Raw genomic sequence first — 25,147 nt, forward strand, 5'->3', positions numbered from 1 at the left:
AGGAATGGACTTCCGGTTTGCTTGTTGGGCCGGTTTAAGCTTTCAGGGACCTTCAGGAGGCTTCCTGCATGCCATAGGTTCACCATCCCAGCCCTACACCAATGGTTCTCAACCTTTTCTTCACCACAGACTCCCTTTGAATACCTTTAATGGCCATGAACCCAAGACAAAAGATTTAAATCTTCAAGCCTTCATGAACCTCCTGGGATGACATTGTGGGGGCCCCAGGGGTCCACGGACCACAGATAGAGAACCACTGCCCGCTGCCATTTCAGACCAGTGGTCGCCCAGTCTCTTCTGAATAGCTTCCATAGGATAAAAGAAAAGGAAGGAAATAGCTGAACGAATGAAATAACATGAAATACCTTTATTCAAACACACGTTCAAGGCGGCGGATTGTATTTCTGTTTGCTTCGTGGATTTCCATTGGGGAAAATTTCGACACATGCGCCATAACATCCAAGATCCCGCCTGATCAGCTTGAGAGGACATAACTGGACAAGAAAAAGGGGGGACAACGTTTTGGGTGGAAAGAAGAGCTTCAGAAGAGAAGCTTCATCAGGAGGAGCCCAAGGAATGCTGGGGATCCTTTGTGCAAATCATTTCATGCAGATAACTTCTTTAATGACAGATCCAACTAGAAGACCAGACAAATTATCTGTTATGTTGAGTGGTTGGCCAGTTAAACGCTTCCCCAATAGACTTTCATAATGCTTGCAATCACGCACCCTGCCGCAGCGTTTCATGGTGGCAGGAATTATCGCCGCTAGAGGAAGAGAGAAAAATCAGTGATCAGAGCCGTCACTTAAACTTGAAAGAATCCCTCCACCCACCCAAAGACAGGTTTCCAATCCTATCTACATGACCAGGCTCAACTTATCCTACATCTGCCACCGGCCAGGCTAGAAAAGAAGTTTAAAAACATGTCTGCTAAATTTGGAAATGTAATCAGATATCGGGTTCCTACTATCATATAGCAATAGCAATAGCAGTTAGACTTATATACCGCTTCCTAGGGCTTTCAGCCCTCTCTAAGCGGTTTACAGAGTCAGCATATCGCCCCCAACAACAATCCGGGTCCTCATTTTACCCACCTCGGAAGGACGGAAGGCTGAGTCAACCCAGAGCCGGTGAGATTTGAACAGCCGAACTGCAGAATTGCAGTCAGCTGAAGTAGCCTGCAGTGCTGCATTTAACCACTGCGCCACCTCGGCTCTTGTGATGGACATGCCCAAAGGCAAAAAAAAAGAAAAGAAAAGGTGAAAATACAGACTTGGTTAGAGAAAACGTTAAAGGCAACATACAGATTTAAAGCCAGAAATATTTTTGTTAGGTATTCTATCAGAAAAAAATATATATGACAAAGGGAATATATATTTAATATTGCATGTCTTGACAGCAGTGAAAATTGTATTTGCCCAGCACTGGAAGAATGAGGAAATCCCTACAGATGAAAACATAATTAAAACAATATTAGAATATGTAGAAATGGATAGGTTAACTTTAAAGATAAAATCAAAGAAGATGCAGAATGTTTTTTTTAACATGGGATTTGTTCTATCAATGGTTAGGTAATAGAGGTAGAAGTTAGAAGTTGAAAGATTATTAATATGTGCCGTGTTTCCCTGAAAATAAGACAGGGTCTTATTTTCTTTTGACCCCCAAAATGGTTCAAGGTTCAAGGTTCATTTTATTTATATGCCGCCCTATTCCCGGTGGGACCCCAAAGGAGGGGAAGGGAAACACAAGAACTACAACAAAAAGTACAGGGAATTTAAAACAACCAACAGCCACACGATTCGAGAGGGGAAGGGAACTCATCGACCCCAGGCCTGCCGACACAGCCAGGTTTTAATGGCTTTTCGGAAAGCCTGGAGAGAGGTGAGGGTCCGAATCTCTGCGGGGAGCTCATTCCAAAGGGCCGGAGCAGCCACAGAGAAGGCCCTCCCCCAGGTAGTAGCCAGATGACATTGGCTAGTAGACGGAACCCGGAGGAGGCCTAATCTGTGTGATCTAATGGGTCTTTGGGAGGTAATTGGCAGCAGGCGGTCTCTCAAGTGACCAAAATAAGCGCTTGGTCTTATTTTCGTGGAGATCTTATTATTTGTGAGGTGCAGGAGGAAGCGAGCATGGTCACCTCATGGCTGCCGCTGTGTTGCGCTACTGTGGCCGCTCATCCATGAGCCCGTGCACATGCTTCCAGCCATGCTTCCCAGGACATCTGTAACCAGATGTCCTGTCACTGCGGTTGCCTCCCTGTTCTTCGCTAATGGCTTTTGCGCCGGCCATTAGCATGACAAAAGGGGTGTGGTGGCTAGCGTTGCAGGAGTAGCAATTAGGTAAGAGCACATGGGGTGTATGGGGCATGTTCCCCCGCCCTTCTGCCCCTCCAGCCTCACCTCTTCACCTGATGTTGCTTGCCCAGTAAGCAACTACTAGAGGAAATGGTGGTGCCCGGCTGCACATGCATTTAAATATTTTTGGGGAGGGCTTATTTTCAGAGAAGGGCTTATTTTAGTACATGCGCTCAAAAGCCTGATTGGGCTCATTATCCAGGGAGGTCTTATTTTCAGGGAAACAGTGTATGAATAAACAATATTGCTACTACTATTACTGTGTATAGGTAAATTGACCCAGACAACACACTGTTTGCTAAGCACCAATGTATTTTAAAGAAAAATGTACAAACGAAATTTTTTTAAAAAAGTATTATCCTACATCAGACACATTATATGAAGACCTAGCTCTCTGGAGAAGGTCATAAATCTGGGGAAATTAGAAGAAAAGAAAAGAAGAGAACAACCAGCATCAAGGTGGATGGGCTTCGTTTCAGTGGCTATGGGGTGGGGGGGAGAAAAATGAGACTAATCTTACTCACATGCATTAATTTCAATTTTCAAAGTCATGCAGATGGTATTCTTATAAGAACATTTTTGTTTTCGACCAAAACAATTCGGAGTCGTTGATACACAATATTCACACTGCAAGGAACTAGCTGGAAAAGAAGGAAAAGTAGGTGGATAGATACATAGAAAGATAGAAAGATGGATGGATGGATGGATGGATGGATGGATGGATGGATGGATGGATACAGATAAAGATACAGATACTTTCAATAAACCTTGGTCAGTTCTGAATCTGTACCCACAGCGAATGACTCCTTCTTTGATGAGTTCTCAAGGGTTTTCACAGTTTTCACCAGAAAACCCCCAATGGCCAGCGTGGAAGAGCCTCCTTAGTTCCACTGAAGCCCCCTGGAACACAACTCTGACCATACCTGCAATCAGGAGGGCAGAGAAGAAGAAGAGCCCCAGCAGAAGCTGCATGATGATGAGTCAGGCACAGAGGTTAAAAATGATCTCTTCTTGAAGGAACACAACGGTGTGGCCTGGAGGTTCTACAAAACAACACACAAGGCATCTAGGCACAAAAAAGTATTGGAAGCACTTGTAAAATTGATGTTTAATTACCCATCAGGATTCAAAGTTGTCTTTGATCATTACTGCAGAATTGCCTTTTGCACAGGCTCTGGAGGCCTCAATTAGCTCACTCACTCACTCACTCACTCACTCACTCACTCACTCTATCTATCTATCTATCTATCTATCTATCTATCTATCTATCTATCTATCTATCTATCTATCTATCTATCTATCTCTACCTGTCTATCACATCTATCTATCTATCTATCTATCTATCTATCTATCCATCCATCCATCCATCCATCCATCCATCCATCTATCTATCTATCATCTCAATATATTATATCTATCTATCTATCTATCCATCCATCCATCCATCCATCCATCCATCATCTCAATATATTATCTATCTATCTCTATCTATCTATCTATCTATCTATCTATCTATCTATCTATCTATCTATCATTATTATTATCTATCATTATTATTATCTATCTTTCATCATTATTATCTATCTATTTAATCCATCTCTATCATCATTTTCTATCTATCATCTATCATTATTATCTCTTTCATCATCATCATCATCATCATCTATCTAATCTATCATCATTTTTATCATCTGTCCATCTGTCTGCCTATCTTATCTTATCTTATCTTATCTTATCTTACCTTACCTCATCTCATCTCATCTCATCTCATCTATCTATCATCTATCTATCTATCTATCTATCTATCTATCTATCTATCTATCTATCTATCATCTATCTATCTATCTATCTATCTATCTATCTATCTATCTATCTATCTATCTATCTATCTATCTATCTATCTATATCTCACCATTATTATTTTTATAAATGGAGTTATTTAGTAATGAGCATACCCAATATTGCAATTTTTCCCTTTTTTCCCCTGAATAGAATATCTATGTGGTCAGTTGGACTGAGTGTTACTGGCTCAATGTTACCCAACTGACTTTCATGCTTAAGGCGGGACTAGAATTCACAGTGTCTTGGTAATTGGCCGAAAGCCAAACAGTCGATTTTAATGTCTAAGGCGGGACTAAAGCTCACAGCCTCTTGGTGATAGGCCCAAAGTCACCTGAACCTCAGACAAACTCAGTAGAAATTCAGCTTCTGCTGCTTTCCTGAGGCCACTCATCCATGTAGTTCAAGATAGTATTCAACAGGTTCTGACCAGTTCTGGAGAACTGGTAACAGAAATTTTGAGTAGTTCAGAGAACTGGTTAATATCGCCTCTGACTGGCCCGGCCCCATCTATTCTCTACCTCCCGAGTCCCAGATGATCGGAAGGGAATGGGGATTTTGCAGTAACTTTCCCCTGGAGTGGAGAGGTAATGGGGATTTTGCAGAATCCTTTCCCTGCCACTCCTTATTTTCCTCCCCAAAAATGAAGGTGCGCCTTATACTCCAGAGCATCTTATTCTCCGAAAAAGAGTACATCGCTAACAATAATTCAGTACCAAATCAAATCAAATGTGGAAGAAGGGAGTGGCAAACAATTCATGTTAAATGGAAAACAATTTTTTTTCTATATCAAATCAAAAGAATCAGGCAATGACTGGGAGTCCTAATATTATTTATTGCTTATCTTTATTTGAATTACTTCATCTTTTTCTTCAAACACACAGCCAAAGCAGATGAAAATATTTCTGCCTGCATAATTGGTTTCAATTCAGGAAAATTTGAAGACGTAGCTCTAATATCAGTGGCAGTGTTTGGTCTCATTCGAGACAACAATGAAACTGCATACAGATGGGAGGTTGAACAACTACCCTCGAGTGCGACTCGAACAATCTGGAAACTGAACACACTCAAAGACGTAGAAATGGTGGTAGACTTTAGGAGAAACCCTCCCATACTACCACCTCTTACAATACTAGACAACACAGGATCAACAGTAGAGACCTTCAGGTTTCTGGGTTCTATCATATCTCAAGATCTAAAATGGAAACATGTTGTGACTCGGCTAAGCCTTGGGAGCTGTTATCAGACTCTGACAGTGAGGGGGCTTTTGAGTCATGTTTGGAAGAGGAAGAGGGTTCTGGACAGGGTCTGCCTCCGAGCAGGGCTCAGAGAGACTAGTTGGTCCCCAGGTAATGACTGAGCCTTGGGCCAGTGGGGAGGACATAAGAGAGACTGAGCCTTGGAGCAGTGGGGAGGAGACAAGAGAGGCTGAGCAAGAACCCTTCTGTGAGTCTTTTCGGGATGCACATAGGAGACGAGCTGACCGATGTCAGGCACAACGGAGGACTCTGAGGAGGTGATTGCAACCAGATGTGCCTCGTTAGAGGCTTCCCTTGTGGATAAAAGGACTGGTGGTGCCACGCCCTGCTTGCAGAAGTCAACGTTCCTTGTTCCTGGATTGGGTTTTCTTTGCTGTGCACTTCGAAAAGTGGTTTGACTTCTGTAATCCTGATTTGTAGAGTGGGAAGAAGGGCTTTGCTTCTGTTTGATTCATCTTGTATTTGCCGTAAGAAAGATTTATGTTTGAGTCCGTTATCTTCTGGCAGAGACTTTAATTAGTTTAGTTTGGCTCGCAGCCATTTTGAAACTGAGAACTGATAAAGAGAATTCCCTTTCCTTTTATTTGCCTGTCGTCTGTTAACAAGTGAAGGAGGGGGGAACAGAACAGACACCTAAGCACAAGAACATCATCAGAACAGCAGAACAAAGAATGTTTTTTCTCTGCCAACTCAGGAAACTCAAACTGCCCAAAGAGCTGCTGATTTTGTTCTACAGAAGAATTATTGAGTCTGTCATCTGCACCTCCATAACTGTGTGGTTTGGCTCTGCAACCCAACAAGACAGAGACAGACTTCAGAGGATAATTAGAACTGCAGAAAAAACAACCAACCTGTCTTCCATTGAGGACCTGTACAATGCAAGAGTCAAAAAGAGGGCTGTGAAAATATCTACAGACTGCCCACATCCTGGACATTTTTTTTTCAACTCCTACCCGCAAAATGGTGCTATAGAGCAATGCACACCAGAACAACTAGACACAATAACAGTTTTTCCCTGAATGCCACCCCTCTGCTAAACAAATAATTCCTGCACCATTGTCAAGCTATTCACTAAGGCTGCATTACTATTACTATTAGTCTTCTCAACCTTCTTATCACCCATCCCCTCCCACTTATGACTGCAGGACTGTAACTTTGTTGCTTGTATCCGTATGATTTATATTTATATTCATTGTTTCCTGATTGCTTATTTGTACCCTGTGACTATCATTAAGTGTTGTACCTTACGATTCTTGACGAATGTATCTTGTCTTTTCATGTACACTGAGAGCGCCAAAGATAAATTCCTTGTGTGTCCAATCACACGGCCAATAAAGAATTCTATTCTATTCTATTCTATTCTATTCTATTCTATTCTATTCTATTCTATTCTATGTATGTGGCAGCCAAGAGAAAAACCTTAATATAACTGATTATGGCTGTGTGAATTTCAGAGAGCAGCGCAAGTTGTCAGAAGGGTACTAATCTACTAATTAAGATTGTGTGTGTGTGTGTGTGCACATTTGGGCCTTTGAGCCGGATCCTTAGACATGTTCATGAAACCTTCTCAGACCGGAGACCCCCTAAAGAAACTCCAGGGCTGTAGACTACCCTGGGAAGAAGGAAAATAATGCACAGAGTTGCCTTCAGGATTTAGACGGAACGAGCAGAATAAAACAAAATAAAAAATCTATAAAGTAGTTGAAAAGTCAAATCTCTGAGAGATGGACAGGATCATTATCAACACTGATACAAAAATCAATAAAAAATAAATCAATATCAAACCCTATAGGTCGAGGGGCTGCAATGGGACTGGAATGCACTGGAAAAAGCTATTAAGTACATATAGTTCAAGAACGTATCTCAGGGAATTCCAAATTTTTCAAGGCACCTTGGATGACGTCACAGTGCCCACAGCAGAAGCAGCGAGCTGGTTAACTTCTTTAGACATCACACTATACCAGAGGTTCAACATCGATACAAAAATCTATTAAAAAAAATAAACCAATATCAAATCATATTGGCTGGGGGGTTGCACTGGAACAAGCTATAAAAGTAGTTCAAGAATGTCTCCTCAGGAAATTCCAAAATTTTCAAGGCACCTGGGATGACTTTGTCACGGCCACAGCAGAAGCAATGAGGGGGTTAACTTCCTTAGATATCACATTATAGCACAGGTGTCAAACTCAAGGCCTGCTACGAAGTGGTTAGATCTGCCTCATGGGGATGCCCTGGAAACAGTGAAGGAACAGCCTGAGGTGCCTCTGCCAGTGAAAACGGATTTCTTTGGCAGAGGGCTGCAGGAGACCATTCTGGCTGAAAAAGGGGCCCGGGGGGCTTTGCGTGGTCCCCTGAGCTCCATTTTCACTGGCAGAGGGCCATGCCCACCCCATCCTGGCCTCACTCATCCGTCACCCCCCCCCAAGGTAAAACAAACAAACCCTGATGGAGCCCTGACATTGTGTTTGACACCTCTGCACTATAACACCTATCCCATTGAAATTCCATACGCAAATATTGGGGTGATTTTATTATGGTTTATATGATTTATTTAAACTATGTCTCTACATGAGTAATTGCATGATGTCTCTAGGTACCATACATATGCTAAATAAATAAATTGATATCAAATCTGGAAGACGGGAACATTTTTTTGCACGTGTGCATCTGGATACGTGAGACCTCTACTGCACTTCACCTATACTTATGCTTACCAAATAATTAATATGAAATTATTATTTTTCTAGCCACAGAAAGACTGGTTTTCCAATGTCAGGCATGGGGTAGCCAAGAAAACAAAACATAATGTAACTGATTAAGTGGAGTTTCTTCATTTTGTGCATGTGTGCGTTTGAGCCAGACCACCTCCTTAGATGTGTTCATGAAGTTTCTTGTTCAGGAGACCCCTAGAGAAACTCCCAGGGCTAAGAGTCGAAACTGGGTAGAAGGAAAATGATTGTGCAGACAGTTGTCTTTGGGATTGAGATGGCATGAAGAAAATAAAATAAACAACTGCTCAATAAAATAACATATACTACTTGATAAACCAAATCCCTGTGAGATGGCTAGTTTCTACGTTTGATATATACATCTCTAACAATGGAAAACAACATTTTTCCCTATATCAAATCAAAAGAATCAGACAATGAGTGGGAGTCCTAATATTATTTATTGCTCATCTTATTTGAATTACTTCAACTTTCTCTTCAAACATACAGCCAAAGCTGATGAAAATATTTCTGCCTGCATAATTGTTTTCCATTCTGGAAAATTTAGAGACGGAGGCATAATATCAGTGGCATTTATGTGGCAGCCAAGAGAAAAACCTTAATGTAACTGACGGGAATAGCAAACTTTCTTGTAGCATGCAAAATGTGGATGATTATTTTCCCCGTATACCAAATGAAAAGAATCAGAATCAATGACTGGAGTCCCATTATTTGTTACTCATTGTTTTCTTTATTTGAATCACACCATTTTTTTTCCTCCAAGCACATGTTCAAGGCTGCTGATTACATTTCTGTCCGCTCAGTTGGTTACCACTTAAAAGAAAATATAGGAAAACAGGAAATGGGAACAAAATTTAGAGATCTATGCATAACATCCAAGAGCTCGCCTGATCAGCTGGAGAGATTATACAGGACAGGAAAAAGGGGACAACTTCTTGGTTGAAAGGAAGAGCTCTAGAGGAGAAGCTTCATCAGGAGGAGCCCAAGGAATGCTGAGAAGAAGGAAGCAAAGAAGGGAGGGGCTTTGCTGCTAACTTTTTTTAAGATATCAGGATCTGTGCTGCAGACAATGCTTTCAACGACCGTTGCAATTGGAACACCATCTACGGAATCAGCAAGGAGTTCCTCCCCTATCTTCTCTTTCTGTTCCTTGCATTTACTTTCCAAAGCGCAACCTGATCTGGTGACATTGTCTGCAGGAGCAAAAGAGAAATGTTAGTGCTCAGAGCCATCACTCAGATTTAAAGGAATTCCTCCACCCACCCAAATACAGGTTTCCAATAATATCTACATGACCCGGTTCAAAATACCCTACTTCAAATGCATTATGTGAAGCTCCAGCTCTTTGAAGAAGGCCGTAATGCTGGGAAAGGTAGAAGACAAGAGAAGAAGGGGACAACCAGCATCAAGGTGGATGGGCTTCATTACAGTGGTGAAGGGGGAGGACTGTTGAAAGACCTGAAGGAACAATCGCCAACCTGATGGGACAGGATGAATCAGATATATGCGACCTGTCTTACTTACATTTTCCATCTTTACTCTTCAACTTCTCAATCATACAGACAGAACCCTCAGGACAGTCTTCCTTTACAAGAGGGCAATACCCATTGATTGCTCGACATTTTACACACTGCACGGAATGACCTGGAAAGAAAAGTGGAAAGGAGATAAGAAAGTAGGAGAGGGAGAGGGAGTCAGAGATGCTTTCGATATTAGTGAACCAGGACTCTCAGCAGTCCTAGCTAGGCTGGTCAGTAGAGATGATGGTGAGACAGAATCGGAGCCATATTAGGTTAAACCTAGATCAAGATGAAGAACTCCTCAAGAGACATAGTTTAGCAGACTCCATTGTGAGGAGGAGGGAGGGGAAGGAATAATTGAGAAAGCAAAAACAAATCTTCTTTGTTCCATTTTCATCTATCAAAATATAGGTAGATACTTGATGCTGGAGAAAGTACTAAGTTCGAAATAGTAAGGAATCTTCTTGTTTTCCTAAACGGACCATTGTTTGTTTCTTTCATAGAAACTATAATAACCTGTAAACCGTCCGGAGTCACTGCGAGAGTGACATGGGTGACACACATAGACATTTGATGAATAAAAATAATCAGAAGCAATTTTTCAATTATCAGTTGGAAGAGAAAATTCGAGAGTCAGCAGGAGATTTTTAAAAAACACTTTTTCTTTAAAGAGAGACATTCTACTCACATTATGTAGTCTTGAAGCTTGCCTTGAGGTGGAAAAACACATTTAATAAATAAAGAAATAGCCCACCTTAGGACCCTCACTTAATTACAGGGGAAGATTAAGGCCAACTCATGTCCCAAGAATGGAACTAACTAAACACACGTTTAATTTGCTTATTGGTTATTCAAGGGCTAACCTGGTCGCATGAAAGGGGATTCACAAGTGTGTTGAATTTTTTGTTGAGTTAAATACTTTCTGATAAACATTGGTCTATTCTGATTCTACACCCACTTCTTCTTTTTTCAGAAAACTGTCCCATTTTTGTTGAGTTCTTGGGGCTTTTCAGTGTCCCTAAGCAAACCCCCAAGCGGCCAATGTGAAGGACCCTCCTTAGCTCCAGGGACACCTCACAACCAACCCTGATCTTACCTGTAGTCACCAGGATGGAGAAGAAGAAGAGTCCCAGCAGAAGCTGCATGATGATGAGTCAGACACGGAGGTTAAGCCAAAATAATAATAATAATAATGATCTCTTCTTGAAGGAACACAATTGTGTGGACTGGAGGTTCTGTAAAACAACACACAAGGCATCCATAAACAAAAAGAAATCTGAAACGTCAAACTCTGTTTTAATTACCCGTGTAGCTTCAATGTTATCTCCAATCATTACTGTAGAATGACCTTCTCTGGGGACTGTGGAGTACCTGCCTTGAGGAGGTAATTCGCCTTCCAGAGGTGGCTGTGTGGTGGCCTCTCAAGTCTTCCTCTCCTGGTCCCTTCCTTTGAATGGAAGTGGCTTTTATGCATGTGTCTCTAGACTCCTCCCCCAGACAAATCAAGGCACCTCCCTCCTCCTTGGGAAGACTGCTTTGAAGGAACTCCTTGCTCAAGCATTTGTTGCAGCCAAGAGGCCTGTAGAAGGTCATCACAACTCTTTCTCCTGGGCTATGGCAAGGAAGGGGCTATTTTTCTACTTCTGGACTGATTTTAATGTTGCCAGCCCAGAAATCCCCCCCCTCCCTTGATTGATAGTCACCACTAATGGTTTGAAGAATGGAAGACACCAAAGCCATCCTTCAGATGGAGGACAGGGAGACAAATGGCTGTCCTTCCCAAAGTGATGCCTGAGCCAGGTGTTTGTGGGAATCCTGGGCTGATTGGCTCTCCCCAGTCAATGTAAAAAGAGAGAAAGTCTTTCTGACGGGCAGAGAAATTGCTCCAGTTCCCCTTCTCTAACTTCCCCTTCACGCTCTGCTTTGTAAGCCTACATTTGGATATCGGTAGTCCTCGATTTATGACCATGAGGCCAGGATTTCCTTTGCTAAGCAAGGCTGCTGTTAGCAAGAGCTCTTCAACTTATGTACTGCCCCATACTGCTTTAAGCCCTCTCGAAGCAGTTTACAGAGTCAGCATATTTCCCTCAGCAACCCGGCTCCTCATTTAACTGACCTGAGAAGGATGGAGGGCTGAGTCCAACCTTGAGCTTGTCAGGTTCGAACTGCTGGCAGTCGGCAGAATTAGCCTGCAATATAATATTGCAGTCTAACCACTGGGCCATCACAGCTCTGTTAAGTAAAGGCACCACCACCACCATCCCAATTTTAAGTCCTTTTGGTACTTTCCTGTAGTATGTATGTATGTATGTATGTATGTATGTATGTATGTATGTATGTATGTATCTATCTATGTATGTATGTATGTATGTATAGAGATAGAGATAGAGATAGAGATAGAGATAGAGATAGAGATAGAGATAGAGATAGAGATAGAGATAGAGATAGAGATAGAGAGATAGAGATAGAGATAGAGATAGAGATAGAGATAGAGATAGAGATAGAGATAGAGATAGAGAGATAGAGATAGAGACAGAGACAGAGACATAGACATAGACATAGACATAGACATAGACAGATATAGATATAGATATAGATATAGATATAGATATAGATATAGATATAGATATAGATATAGATATAGATATAGATATAGATATAGATAGGTAGCTAGATAGATATAGACATAGACATAGACATATGTCTATAGACTATGAATATATGTTTGTGTGTGTGTGTGTTTGTGTGTGTACTATATATATATATATATATATATATATATATATATATGTATGTATGTATGTATGTATGTATGTATGTATGTAGGTAGGTAGGTAGGTAGGTAGGTAGGTAGGTAGGTAGGTAGGTAGGTAGGTAGGTAGGTAGGTAGATATGTAGATAGATAGATAGATAGATAGATAGATAGATAGATAGATAGATAGATAGATAGATAGATAGATAGAGAGAGAGAGAGAGAGAGAGAGAGAGACATAGATAGAGATAGAGATAGAGATAGAGATAGAGAGAGAGAGAGAGATACAGATACAGATACAGATACAGATACAGATACAGATACAGATACAGATACAGATACAGATACAGATACAGATACAGATACAGATACAGATACAGATACAGATACAGATACAGATACAGATACAGATACAGATACAGATATACTATACCTTGGAGACCGCCTGCTGCCAATTACCTCCCACAGACCCATTAGATCTCACAGGGTTGGCCTCCTCCGGGTGCCATCTACCAGCCAATGCCACCTGGCTATTACCAGGGGGAGGGCCTTCTCTGTGGTAGCTCCGGCCCTCTGGAATGAACTCCCCACAGGGATTCGGACCCTCACCTCTCTCCAGGCCTTCCGAAAAGCCGTCAAAACCTGGCTTTGCCGGCAGGTCTGGGGGTGATGAGTTCCCTCCCCTCTCGACATGTATGGTTGTGCGACTGTTGTCCACTTTTATTATTTGTATTTTGTCTTTTATGTTCCCCCTTTTTTCCCCTTTGAATTGTTCGCCGCCCTGAGTCCTCCCGGAGAAGGGCAGCATACAAATAATAAAATACCAATACCAATATAGATATACATATATATAGATAAATACATACATACATACATACATACATACATACATACATACATACATACATACATACATACATACATACCAGAGGTGGGTTCCTACCAGTTTGCACCTATTCGGTAGAACCGGTTTGTCAAATCTACCAAACTGGTTAGAAGAGGTTCCACCAGTGGACCCGGAAAGCAGGCCACACCTACAGAAGAGGTTCCAAACATTTTTGAAACCCACCACTGGTCCTTGGATATGATTATTCTACACTATCATGCTCATATTTATAAAACTCAGTGCCTCTGTGAAAGGTAAGGATGACTACTGCGTTTGTGGTGCAATCAGAACATTGCGTGTGTTGAAGTTGTTTTAACGCAAACCAAAGATGCCTTTTAAAAAACAAGTTTACATCATATTCTTATGCCTGCCAGTGCTGTGTGTGAGGTAATTTAAGGTGGTTCTGACAAGTGTCATTGGCATCTTCATATCTGGTCACATGGGCGGCAAGCCACTCTCACAAAGGAGGCCACACCCACAGAGTAGGTTCGAACAGTTTTTGAAACCCACCACTGATACATACATACATACAGATATACATACATACATACATACATACATACATACATACATACATACTCATAGTCCAGAAACACAAGCACAGCAGTGCCTGCCAAAATCTTTTAAAAAAAAAGGCAGCATTGCAAAAATGTTTTTTTTAAAGAAGTTTTCTATAGGACAGAAACACAAGGGATTGCTTTAAAAACTAGCGGAGATATGCTCCGTCTGGGTTTGTGATGTGCTCTGAAGAACTTCTCAAGAACCATTTTCAAGGTGGGCAAAGTCCTACTGAACAGAGAGACAGCTTGAAGGTTCCTTATTTCCCTCTCAAGCACATACAATGCTCCTGGGTTTGCATGTCTCATCTGCCGCGCCCTTTATTGTTACTTTCCCACCAAATGTGCAAATCTTCTTTCAACATTGGTTGATCCAGAAAGTCTAAGGTTGACATCAACCCAAGTTCTCTTCCCTCTTTTGCGGCATTTATTAGACCGTTCCCATTGAACACACAGGTTATTTGGTCTGCTGATTCAACACAGCAAAGAAAGGGGAACAATGGCAGCCACACTAGTTGTGATTCCTTTTTATTTTCTTTTTCTTTGGGGTGGGGGGTTGGGCATAACCAAAATCCAACAGCTAAAGTAGTTCCTCAAACTTTGGAGGCCTCTCTGGGATGATAACACAAGATTCAGCTTGATAAATTTCTATACAAATGTTTTAGATCAATTTAAGCCCTGAACCCTACTGAGGAAACACAACAACAAGATGCCAATTCGGGAAGTTGCCCTCTAGCGGTTGGTGGGTCAAACGGGATGGCTCAGCAAGAGAACTGACGATTTGGAAGGGACCTTTTAGGTGGACCCGGCTGGGGGGCTTAGGGGGGAACTGGCCCGCATATGAGTGATCCCACCAGCCCGCCTCTTGCATGGCCCAGTTCCAAATAGGCCACAACTTGGTAATGGGTGGCAGCCTGAGGGTCGGGGATCCCCGACATACATCCTCAATAACCAAAGCCCGCTTCATCCATTTAGTTGTAATCAGTGAGGCCCCTATAAATGTTGGCATTTATACCAACATTTTTATGAAATAATTTTTTTCTAGCCGCAGAAAGACTGGCTTTCCAATGGAGGCATGGGGTAGCCAAGGAAAAAACCTTAATGTAACTGATTAAGGCTGTGTGAATTTCGTTCACCCTTTTGTTTCCACATGGAAACCGCTTCTGAACTTCATGCTTGGTGTGGAGAAAAATGAAACTTTGCCTTTGAGATTTACCGATTAGACTGATAGAACTTTATAGAAACGGCTTGTTCATACTACTAGGAAAAAGCAAAAAGTTGTGATTTGATGTTAATGCCTTATTTTATTGGAACAGAGAGAGTCGATAGTCAATGCTTCTTTTTCTTATCTTTCCCCACCTCTCCCTCCCCTTTCCTGTTAACGGAAGGCTGTGGAGTTTCTTCATTCTGTCCATGTGTGCATTTGGGCATGTGAGACCTCTACTGCACTTCACCTATACTTATGCTTACCAAATAATTAATATGAAATTATTATTTTTCTAGCCATAGAAAGACTAGTTTTCCAATGGCAGGCATGGGGTAGCCAAGAATAGCAATAGCAATAGCAGTAGACTTATATACCGCTTCATAGGCCTTTCAGGCCTCTCTAAGCGGTTTACAGAGAGTCAGCATATTGCCCCCAACAATCTGGGTCCTCATTTTACCCACCTCGGAAGGATGGAAGGCTGAGTCAACCCTGAGCTGGTGAGATTTGAACCGCTGACCTGCTGATCTAGCAGTAGCCTGCAGTGCTGCATTTAACCACTGCGCCACCTTGGCTCTTGAAAAAACCAGAATGCAACTGATTAAGTGAATCAGTTAAACTGTGTGAATTTCGTTCATCCTTTTATTTCCACATGGAAACCGCTTCTGAACTTCATGCTTGGTATGGAGAAAAATGAAACTTTGCCTTTGAGATTTACCAATTAGACTGATAGGTCTTTATAGAAACGGCTTGTTCATACCACTAGGGAAAAGCTTCTTTCTGTAATCAAGAACAAACATTCTTGAGGGTACCCAAGAACAACACTGATTTAAAAGATGGAGGATGGAGACCACCAAGCAAGGAAACACATTAAAGGAGGATATGGCTGAAGGATCCAACCTCCTCTTATACTACTTGGAGGGCCCTGAATTGATTGAGAGTTGCAGTGCCTAAATGTAAAACCAGTACATTAGTCCTTGACTTACAACCAGAGGTAGTATTCAGCCAGTTCGCACTGGTTCACACAAACAGGTGATGGCCATTTCCCCGAGATTGGAGAACTGGTAGTGATGACCGGCTGGCCACGCCCCCGAACTGGTTCCTCTGTTGCTGGTTGCTCACACTGCCTGCCCGATGCTTGCCCCGCCTCACCTTCACAATGCCTGTGGCTTCGGGAGATGCTAGTCCGGTGGGGACTGGGGCAGTGGCACGGCAAGCTTCGCAGCCACGTAGCTGCAACGCTTGCTGGGCTGCCCCTGTCTCTGCCAGGCTAGCATCTTCCAAAGTTGCCCGCATTGCAGCCATGATGGGGATGAGGCGGGGGGGGGTAGGGGGCACCCTGGCAAGCTTCACAATCTACTTAGAAAGGAACAAGATTTGGCCCTTCTTTGAGGTAAGAGCCCCTCTGAGCCTCTGGCTTGGTGGGCTTGGATCAAGGTGGCAGTGCTTGGGTCTCCTTGAGCATAAACTCACCCAGATATTGTTAACAGTAGTAAGCAATTTATTTGGACTATGTGTGCTTACAAAGAATAACATCATGGCTAACTGCTTTCCATGTATTTGTAGTATCTAATTATGAAATGTTATTTAAGTTTTCTGTGCAGCCTTATAATATAGACAGTCCAATTCACACACGACTGCTTCATATTCAATTCGAAACATATTTTTTTGGTAAGCACCAGTGGTGGGTTTCAAAAATTGTTCGAACCGGGGGAAAAGAGAATTGAACTTGAAAATGAAATTAGGAAGAGAGAGCAGGAGTTAATCTTAAAACCAGGAGACAAAAAGATTAAAGAAACAATCACATTATTAAAAGAGCAATTTAACATGCTGATGTCAGACCAGGTGGCTACCAATTTGCTATATGCAAAACACAACACTTTCTGTAATGCAAATAAATCTGGTAGATGGTTAGCATATTTGATTAGGAAAAAACAGAAGTCTCATAATATATCAAAATTACATTTTAAAGGGAAGGAAGTGTACCAACAGGAGGAGATTCAAAGAGTTTTTCGTGAATTTTTCATAGGATTGTACACGAATGATAAAATTCAAGGCTTAGATATAGATAGATACCTGGATAAAGAAAAAATACCCATAGTTAAGGATGAGCAGAGGGAAAGACTAAATCAACCAATAACTTCAGGGGAAATTCTCCAGGTAATTAAACAGCTGAAAGCATGGAAAGCATCGGGTACAGATGGCTTGACGGTGGCTAACTACAAAAATTTACAATTAGAAATTGTAGAACCGCTTAAGGAATTATTTAATAAGATCCAAGTGGAAGGGAAGGTACCCCCATCCTGGAAGACACTGGTGGAACCTCTTCTAACCGGTTCGGTAGATTTGATGAACCGGTTCTATCGAATAGGTGTGAACTGGTAGGAACCCACCTCTGGTAAGCACCACTGAACACAGAGGTGATATGCATCTGAATAAACATGGTTATCTACCAATAATGGATAAAACAGCCAGTATTTCTTACCTTCGTACATTCACATATTGATTTATGCCTAAGAGATTCAGAATAGAATTTATCTGCTATTCACTACTTCCTCTCCAATAAAGTTAATATCATATCTGAGTTCCCATGATTTTCTTAAAATCTCATCTTATACAGTCCAAGTAAAGATAACTTCGCAGTGCTTTTACTCAGAAAATATATGAAAAGAAAAGTTTAGCAAGAGTAAGGATTTCAGATGTGCCTTGTGCGAGCGAAGCGAGTACGTGCTCCCATTATTGAACCAGTAGTGAAGAAAATAGAATACCATCTCTGCCCTTGACATGAGTGACGTCAAGCTGGCCATGCCCACCGAGTCACATGATTACCAAGCCACGGCCACCCAGTCACATGACCACCAAGCCCTGCTCGCCCAGCCACATGGCCACTAAGCCATGCCCACTGTCGCATGACCATCGAGCCACACCCACAAAATAAGCCACACCCAGAGAACTGGTAGTAAACTGAACTAGAGGTCTTTTCTCTTGAAGATAGGCTGGCCCAGTCCTGATGGGGCTATTAAGAAAGGCGAGGCTGCTTTCCAAGGGCATGCTTCTCCATCAGGGAGAATTTTAATATTTCACATTACTGCCAAGCCACTCCCACCCGGTCACATGGCCAGCAAGCCACTCCCCCAAAGCAGGCCAAACCTACAGAAGAGGTTCTAAATTTTTTTTGAAACCCACCACTGTCTTCCTGGGGCTATTAAGAAAGGTGGGGGCTGAGCATGTTTCTCCATTAGGGAAATATCATATTCTGTCCTTTTAATATTTCTCAATATATTTCATTCTTCTAAGAGAGGGGTGGGTGCTAGCTTTGTAGAAAGGGCATAATAAACTGTCTTGTCGAATGCAAAACGTGGATTTTTTTCCCCCCCTATACCAAGAATGAGGCAATGACTGGAGTCCTATTATTTGTTACTCATTGTTTTCTTTATTTGAATCGCACCATTTTTTTTCCCTTCAAGAACATGTTCAAAGCTGCTGATTATATTTCTGTCTTCTTAGTAGATTTCCATATAGAAGAAAATATAGGAAAACAGGAAATAGGATGAAAATTTGGAGATTTATGCATAACATCCAAGATCCCGCCTGATCAGCTTGAGAGATTATACAGGCGGAGAAAAAGGGGACAACATGGTTGGTAGGAAGAGCTTTAGAGGAGAAGCTTCATCAGGAGGAGCCCAAGGAATGCTGGGAAGAAGGATGCAAAGGAGGGAGGGGCTTTGCTGCAGACAACGCTTTTGAGGACTGTTTCAAATGGAATAGCCTTTTTGTAATCAGGAGGGATTTCCTGACCTATCCCCTTTTTCTCTCGCTCGCAATCAATTTTTGTTCTGCAACCTTTAATGATGACATCATCTGCAGGAGCAAAAGAGAAAGGTTAGTGATCAGAGCCATCACTCAGACTCAAAGGAACTCCTCCACCCACACAAATACAGGTTTCTGATACTATCGACATGACCCGGTTCAAAAGACCCTACTTCAAATGCTCTTTCAAGAAGGCTGTAATGCTGGGAAAGGTAGAAGAAAGGATAAGAAGTGTCAGGCCTGCAATTATATTCCTTTTAGAGTTTTGGCCTGCCACACTTTCTCTTATTTCATTAGGCTGTTTCAATAGTATAGTTGATGGAGGGGGAAATAGACAGGAGTAGGATTGTGGAATGTATTGTTGACATTCATTTCTAGAAGACCAAGGTCTTTTGTCTCCACACTTTTGCACCTGACCGGAAGCAGCTGGGTGGAGATGCCAGCATGGAAGAAGAAGATTGGACCATGTGATGGATTGTGGGTGTGGGGACAAGATCATGAACTTTTAACTGGGTGGGATTCTGATGTAATTTCCAGAATTGGGATTTACACAGATGTGCTAAGATGTCTGATTTATTAAATTGGAACTTTAAGGATCATTTTGCCTTGGACTCTGATTTAATTCTACATGATACTTGGAACGCTGACAAGAAGTGAACAACCAGCATCAAGGTGGATGGGCTTCATTACAGTAGTGATGGGGGGGAAGAATGTTGGGAGACCTGAAGGAACAATCCCCAACCTGATGGGACACAATTAATCAGATTTATGTGACCTGTCTTACTTACATTTATTATCTCGTTTACCCTTCAACCTCATATCCATACAGACAGAATTCTCAGAATGACATTCTTCCTTTACATCAGAGCAATATCCATTAATTGCTAGACAGTATACACACTGCAGGGAGCGACCTGGAAAGAAAAGTGGAAAGGAAATAAGAAAGTAGGACAGGGATAAGAAATCAGAGATCCTTTCAATATTACTGAACCAGGACTCTCAGCAGTCTTAGCGAGGCTGGGCTTTGGAGATGATAATGAGACATTATCAGGGTGATATTAAGGTAAACCAAGAACAAGATGAAGAACTCTTCCAGAGACAAAGTTTAGCAGAAGGGAAGGACCAGGGGAGACATGATAGCCCTACATCAGGGGTAGGTTCCTGTACCAGTTGGTAGAACCAGTTTGTTTCTCACACACATATTCCGCGCATTACTCACACATGTCCAGTTGACTGTTAATCGTTCTGCGCATGTGCAGAAACATGCCGGCAATTTCAGAAAGACCAATGAACCAGTTCAGGGGTGTGGCAGGCCTGCCGGTTCTGCGACCCAGGCCAAATCACCACTTCCGGTTCAGCCAAACCGGGAGCAACCCATCTTTGTGAGTAAGACCCTTCTCATGGTAACACTTTTGCAATGAAGAGTTTTCATCTTAACTCTACCTTTAAAAGCCCTGTAGTTCTGGCTTGCTCATTTCTGATGTCTCATTTCTCGTTAGTCTTACACATAGGCAAGAAAAAGGAAAAGTGCACCTATAGACTGGATAAAACCAGGCTTAATAGCAGGAACTGTGAGAGGATCTTGGAGTCTTAGTGGGCAACCAGCTAAATATGAGTCAACAGTGTTTGGTGGCAGCCAAAAAAGCCAATGGAATCTTAAGTTGCATTAACAGAAGATACAATCAAGATCAAGTGAGGCACTAATACCACCCTATAAAGCCACACCTAGAGTACCGCCCCCATTCGTGGCACGACAAAATGCGGTCCACTAAAGCGCGCCCGATTAAAGCTGACATCATCAGCAGCGCGACAACAGCGACCGTGGAGAAAAAAGGGTGCTTTAAAAAGCACTTTGAAAGCAAGTCGATTCACGTTAAGGTAAGGGTTAGGGTTAGGGTTAGGGTTAGGGTTAGGGTTAGGGTTAGGGTTAGGGTTAGGGTTAGGATTAGGGTTAGGGTTAGGTTAAGGGTTAGGGTTAGGGTTAGGTTAAGCGTTAGGTTTAGGGTTAAGTTTAGGGTTAGATTTCGGGGGGTTAGGTTTAGGTTTAGGGGTTAATTTTAACTTTAGCGCTCACCGCGTGCTTTTTTCATCGCGCTGTGATGACGTCAGGTACGCGGTTTCGTCGAGCGCGCTTTAGTCGACCGCGGTTTTGTTGGAACCCCCCCCCCATTTTATGCCTATAAAAAAGATATTGAGACTCTGGAAAAAGTGCAGAGAAGAGCAGCCAAGATGATTAGGGGACTGGAGGCTAAAACATACGATGAATGGTTGCATGAACTGGGCGTGGCTAGTCTAGTGAGGAGAAGGACTATGGGGAGACATGTCTTCCAATATTTGAGGGGCTGCCACAGAGAGGAGGGAGTCAAGCTATTTTCCAAGGCACCTGAAGGCCAGACAAGGAATAATGGATGGAAACTGAACAATGAGATTCAGCCTGAAAATAAGGAGGAATTTTCTGACAGTGAGAACAATCAACCCATGGAACAGAAGTTGCCTTCAGAAGTTGTGGGAGCTTCATCACTGGAAGCTTTCAAGAAGAGACTGAACTGCCATCTGTCAGAATTGGTGTATGGTCTCCTGTTTGGGGGGAGGAGGAGTTAGACTAGATGACCTACAAGATCCCTTCCAACTCTGTTAATCTAATCTAAAATAAGCCATTGCAAGGTAGAGGAGGTACACATAACTCACCTCTGGCAGGGAGGGGAAGGAATAAGTGAGGAAACACAGCAGTGGTGGGTTTCAAAAAAATTTCGAACCTACTCTGTGGGTGTGGCCTCCTTTGTGGGAGTGGCTTGCCGGCCATGTGTTTTCTTTCTTTCTTTCTTTCTCCCTCTCTCTCTCTCTCTCTCTTTCCTTCCTTTTGTCTCTCTGTCCCTTTTTTTCTTTCATCTCTCACTTTTTCTTTCTCTTTTTCTTTTTTTATTTCTTTCTTTCTTCCTTTCTTTCTCTTTCTCTTTCTCTCTCTGTGTGAGTCTGTCTGTCTGTCTGTCTGTCTGTGTGTTTGTGTGTCAGTGGTGGGTTTCAAAAAATTGACGAACCGGTTCTACCGAACTGGTGCGAACTGGTAGGAACCCACCTCTGAAACACAGGTTAGATCAAAAGTGAAAACAAATTTCCTTTCTTCCATTTGGAATCTGCCAAAATTCCCAGGGAAATTATCAAGTTAGAAATAGGAAGGAAGGAAGCTTGTTGCTTTTCTAAATTGACCTTTTTTTTTCCCCTTTCATAAAAACTATAATACTGTAAACCATTCAGAGTCACTGCAAGAATGAGATAGGTGGTATATAAATTTGATGACTAAAAAAACGGAAGCAATTTTGCACTCTGCAATGAAAGGAAAACATCCTTTGAACAATGGAGGTTAAAGTCAAACAAAGCAGAGAAAGAAAATAAGAAAAAAACACTAAAATGAAGTGCGGCAGTGAAATAATTAAGGGCATCTAAGTATGGGGGAAATCTTCATTGTGCCCCTTTTTCTTGCTGTCCTAAAAAAAATATAATTTGGTTAGTGGTTATTCCAGGACAAATCTGATCGCATGAAAGGCCACCAGTGTGGTCAATTTTTCTTGAGTTAAATACTTTTTGATAAACTTTGGTCTGCTCTGACTGTACACCAGTGGTGGGTTTCAAAAAGTTTTGGAGCCTACTCTGTGGGTGTGGCCTCCTTTGTGGGAGTGGCTTGCTGGCCATGTGACCTGGTGGGAGTGGCTTGCCGGCCATGTGTTCTCTCTCTGTCTCCTTCCTTCCTTTTGTCTCTCTGTACCTTTTTTCTTTTTTTCTTTCATTTCTCTCTCTCTCTTTTTCTTTCTTTTTTCTTTTTTTATTTATTTATTTCTTCCTTTCTTTCTCTTTCTCTCTCTGTGTGTCAGTCTGTCTGTCTGTCTGTCTGTCTGTCTGTCTGTCTGTCTCTCTCTCTCTCTCTCTCTGTGTGTGTGTGTGTGTGTGTGTGTGTGTGTGTGTGTGAGTGGTGGGTTTCAAAAATTTTTGGAACCTCTTCTGTAGGTGTGGCCTGCTTTCCGGGTCCACTGGTGGAACCTCTTCTAACTGGTTCAGTAGATTTGATGAACCAGTTCTACCGAATAGGTGCAAACTGGTAGGAACCCACCTCTGATCTACACCCACTTCCTTTTCCCCAGAAAACCATTCCATCTTTCAGGCATTCTTGAGACTTTTTACAGTCCTTAAGAAACCATCCAAGTAACCGATGTGGAGAATCCTCCTTAGCTCCGGCAACACACACACACACACACACAATGGACAACAAGCCTGACCATACCTATAGTCACCAGGATGGAGAAGAAGAAGAGCCCAGGCAGAAACTGCATGATGATGAGTTAGGTTTTTTTTAAAAAAAAAATCTCTTCTTGAAGGAACACAATTGTGTGGCCTAGAGATTCTGCAAAACAACACACAAGGCATCCATAAACAAACAATTACATCCCTGCGACCGATAAGATCCCATAGATTAGGCCTCCTCCGTATTCCATCGGCCAGCCAGTGTCGGCTGGCAACTACAAGGAGGAGGGCCTTCTCAGCAGTAGCCCCGACCCTTTGGAACGAGCTCCCCGTGGAGATCCGTACCCTCTCCACCGTCCAGGCCTTCCGCATAGCCTTAAAGAACTGGCTCGCCCGTCAGGCCTGGGGATAGGATAGTTGCCCCTCCCGAATGATGAATGTATGTTGTTTGCTATTTTATTACATGTTTGTCCTACTGTCTGTATTCCCCCCCTTCCCAGTTTTTGTGTGAGCCGCCCTGAGTCCCCTCAGGGAAAAGGGCGGCCTACAAATTCTAATAAAATTCTAAAAAATTCTAAATTCTAAACAAAATCTGAATATATTCCTTTTTAATTGCCCATGTGGCTTCAATGTTGTCTGTCATCATTACGGTAGTAGAATCACCTTCTGGGTGGACCGTGGAGGACTTGCCTTGAGAAGGCAATTCCCTTTCCAGAGGTGGCTGTGAGGTGGCCTCTCAAGACAAATTGTTCTACCTCTTGTGAAGAAGACATTGTGGGAGCTGTCTGTCTTCTCCCTCCCCACTCCTTCCTTTGAATGGAAGTGGCTTCTGTGGTTGTGTGGATGGACAACTTCCCCAGGCAAAGTGAGCCACCTCATTCTTGGGAAGACTGCTTTGAAGGAACTCCTTGCTCAAGCATTTGTTGAAGCCAAGACTCCTGTTCAAGATCATCACAACTCTTTAACCTGGGCTATGGCAAGGAAGAGGCTATTTTTCTACCTCTGGGCTGATTTTAATGTTGCCAGCCCAAAAATCTCCCCCTCACTGCCTCCATTGGTTGATAGTCACCACTCATGGTTTGAAGAACGGAGGACACCAAAGCCATCCTTCAGATGGAGGAGAGGGAGACAAATGTTTGTCCTTCCCAAAGGGATGATGCCTGAACCAGGGCTTCTTATGAATCACGACAGGGTTGGTTCTCCCCATGCAATGCAAAAAATAAAAGTCTCTTTAAGAGACGACGCTTCTGACCGGCAGAGAAATTGCTCCGGTTCCAACTTTTCTACCTACCCATTCATGCTCTGTAAGGCTACATTAGGATATAAGAGGTCCTTGATCTATGACCAAAATTAGGAGCAGAATTTTCTGTTGCTAAGCAAGATGCTTGCCAAGTAAGTTGCTCCTGATTTTATAGCAATAGCAGTAGACTTATATACCGCTTCATAGGGCTTTCAGGCCTCTCTAAGCGGTTTACAGAGAGTCAGCATATTGCCCCCAACAATCTGGGTCCTCATTTTACCCACCTCGGAAGGATGGAAGGCTGAGTCAACCCTGAGCCGGTGAGATTTGAACCGCTGACCTGCTGATCTAGCAGTAGCCTGCAGTGCTGCATTTAACCACTGCGCCACCTTGGCTCTTATGATTTTTCTGTATGTCCCAAAAGTGCTTTTTCAAGAGGCAACTGGTTTTCCTTTGGAGGCGTTTCACTTCTCATCTAAGAAGCTTCTTCAGCTCTGACCTTTCCTTGACTACCGGTAGTGCTTTGAGATTCCCTAAAGCACAGCAGTGCCTATTTTAATAACTACGGTAGCAGAGATATAAACCGCCTGAGTATGTGAATGTGCTCCAAAGGATTTCTCAACTTGGGTTGTTGCCCTCCAATGGTCGGTGGGTCCAACGGACACTCGGCACGAGGACTGAAGAACCGAGAGTGTCGTTGTGGGTCGTAGATCTTAATAAACCTTTGCTCAAAAGAAGGTGGTCAATTCAATGGCCCCAGA

General features: G+C 42.5%; 1 protein-coding gene and 2 long non-coding RNA genes across 3 annotated transcripts; all 3 read right to left on the bottom strand.

Moving 5' to 3' along the window:
• Window positions 1-344: 344 nt before the first annotated feature.
• Window positions 345-3,398, bottom strand: LOC148042961 (uncharacterized). The gene is made up of 3 exons (XR_015698378.1): window positions 3,278-3,398; window positions 2,879-2,995; window positions 345-766 (listed from the first exon to the last, which is right to left on the bottom strand). It is a non-coding gene; the product is annotated as an uncharacterized LOC148042961 (long non-coding RNA).
• A 5,490-nt stretch (window positions 3,399-8,888) lies between these two features.
• LOC106545119 (uncharacterized) lies at window positions 8,889-11,132 on the bottom strand. The gene is made up of 2 exons (XR_015698342.1): window positions 11,050-11,132; window positions 8,889-10,936 (listed from the first exon to the last, which is right to left on the bottom strand). It is a non-coding gene; the product is annotated as an uncharacterized LOC106545119 (long non-coding RNA).
• Window positions 11,133-18,510: 7,378 nt separating this feature from the next.
• On the bottom strand, window positions 18,511-23,337 carry LOC148042962 (uncharacterized). The gene is made up of 3 exons (XM_087727532.1): window positions 23,187-23,337; window positions 19,699-19,824; window positions 18,511-18,961 (listed from the first exon to the last, which is right to left on the bottom strand). Exons 1-3 carry the CDS (start codon window positions 23,233-23,235, stop codon window positions 18,756-18,758), a joined length of 381 nt encoding a protein of 126 aa, XP_087583658.1. The 5' UTR covers window positions 23,236-23,337; the 3' UTR covers window positions 18,511-18,755.
• Between the last annotated feature and the right edge of the window lie 1,810 nt (window positions 23,338-25,147).

The sequence above is a fragment of the Thamnophis sirtalis genome, unplaced genomic scaffold (assembly GCF_051295495.1).
Source record: "Thamnophis sirtalis isolate CommonGarterSnake01/CBP01778 unplaced genomic scaffold, rThaSir2_p1.2 scaffold_13, whole genome shotgun sequence".
In the NCBI taxonomy this organism is placed as follows: Eukaryota; Metazoa; Chordata; class Lepidosauria; order Squamata; family Natricidae; genus Thamnophis; species Thamnophis sirtalis.

Coding starts and splice junctions, on each gene's coding strand:
- LOC148042962 (XM_087727532.1), bottom strand. CDS start 23,235: ATGCAGTTTCTGCCTGGGCTCTTCTTCTTCTCCATCCTGGTGACTATA. Junction 19,825..23,186: donor CTCCATCCTGGTGACTATAG/GTATGGTCAGGC, acceptor TTTTCTTTCCAG/GTCGCTCCCTGCAGTGTGTA. Junction 18,962..19,698: donor GGGTAAACGAGATAATAAAT/GTAAGTAAGACA, acceptor TTGCTCCTGCAG/ATGATGTCATCATTAAAGGT.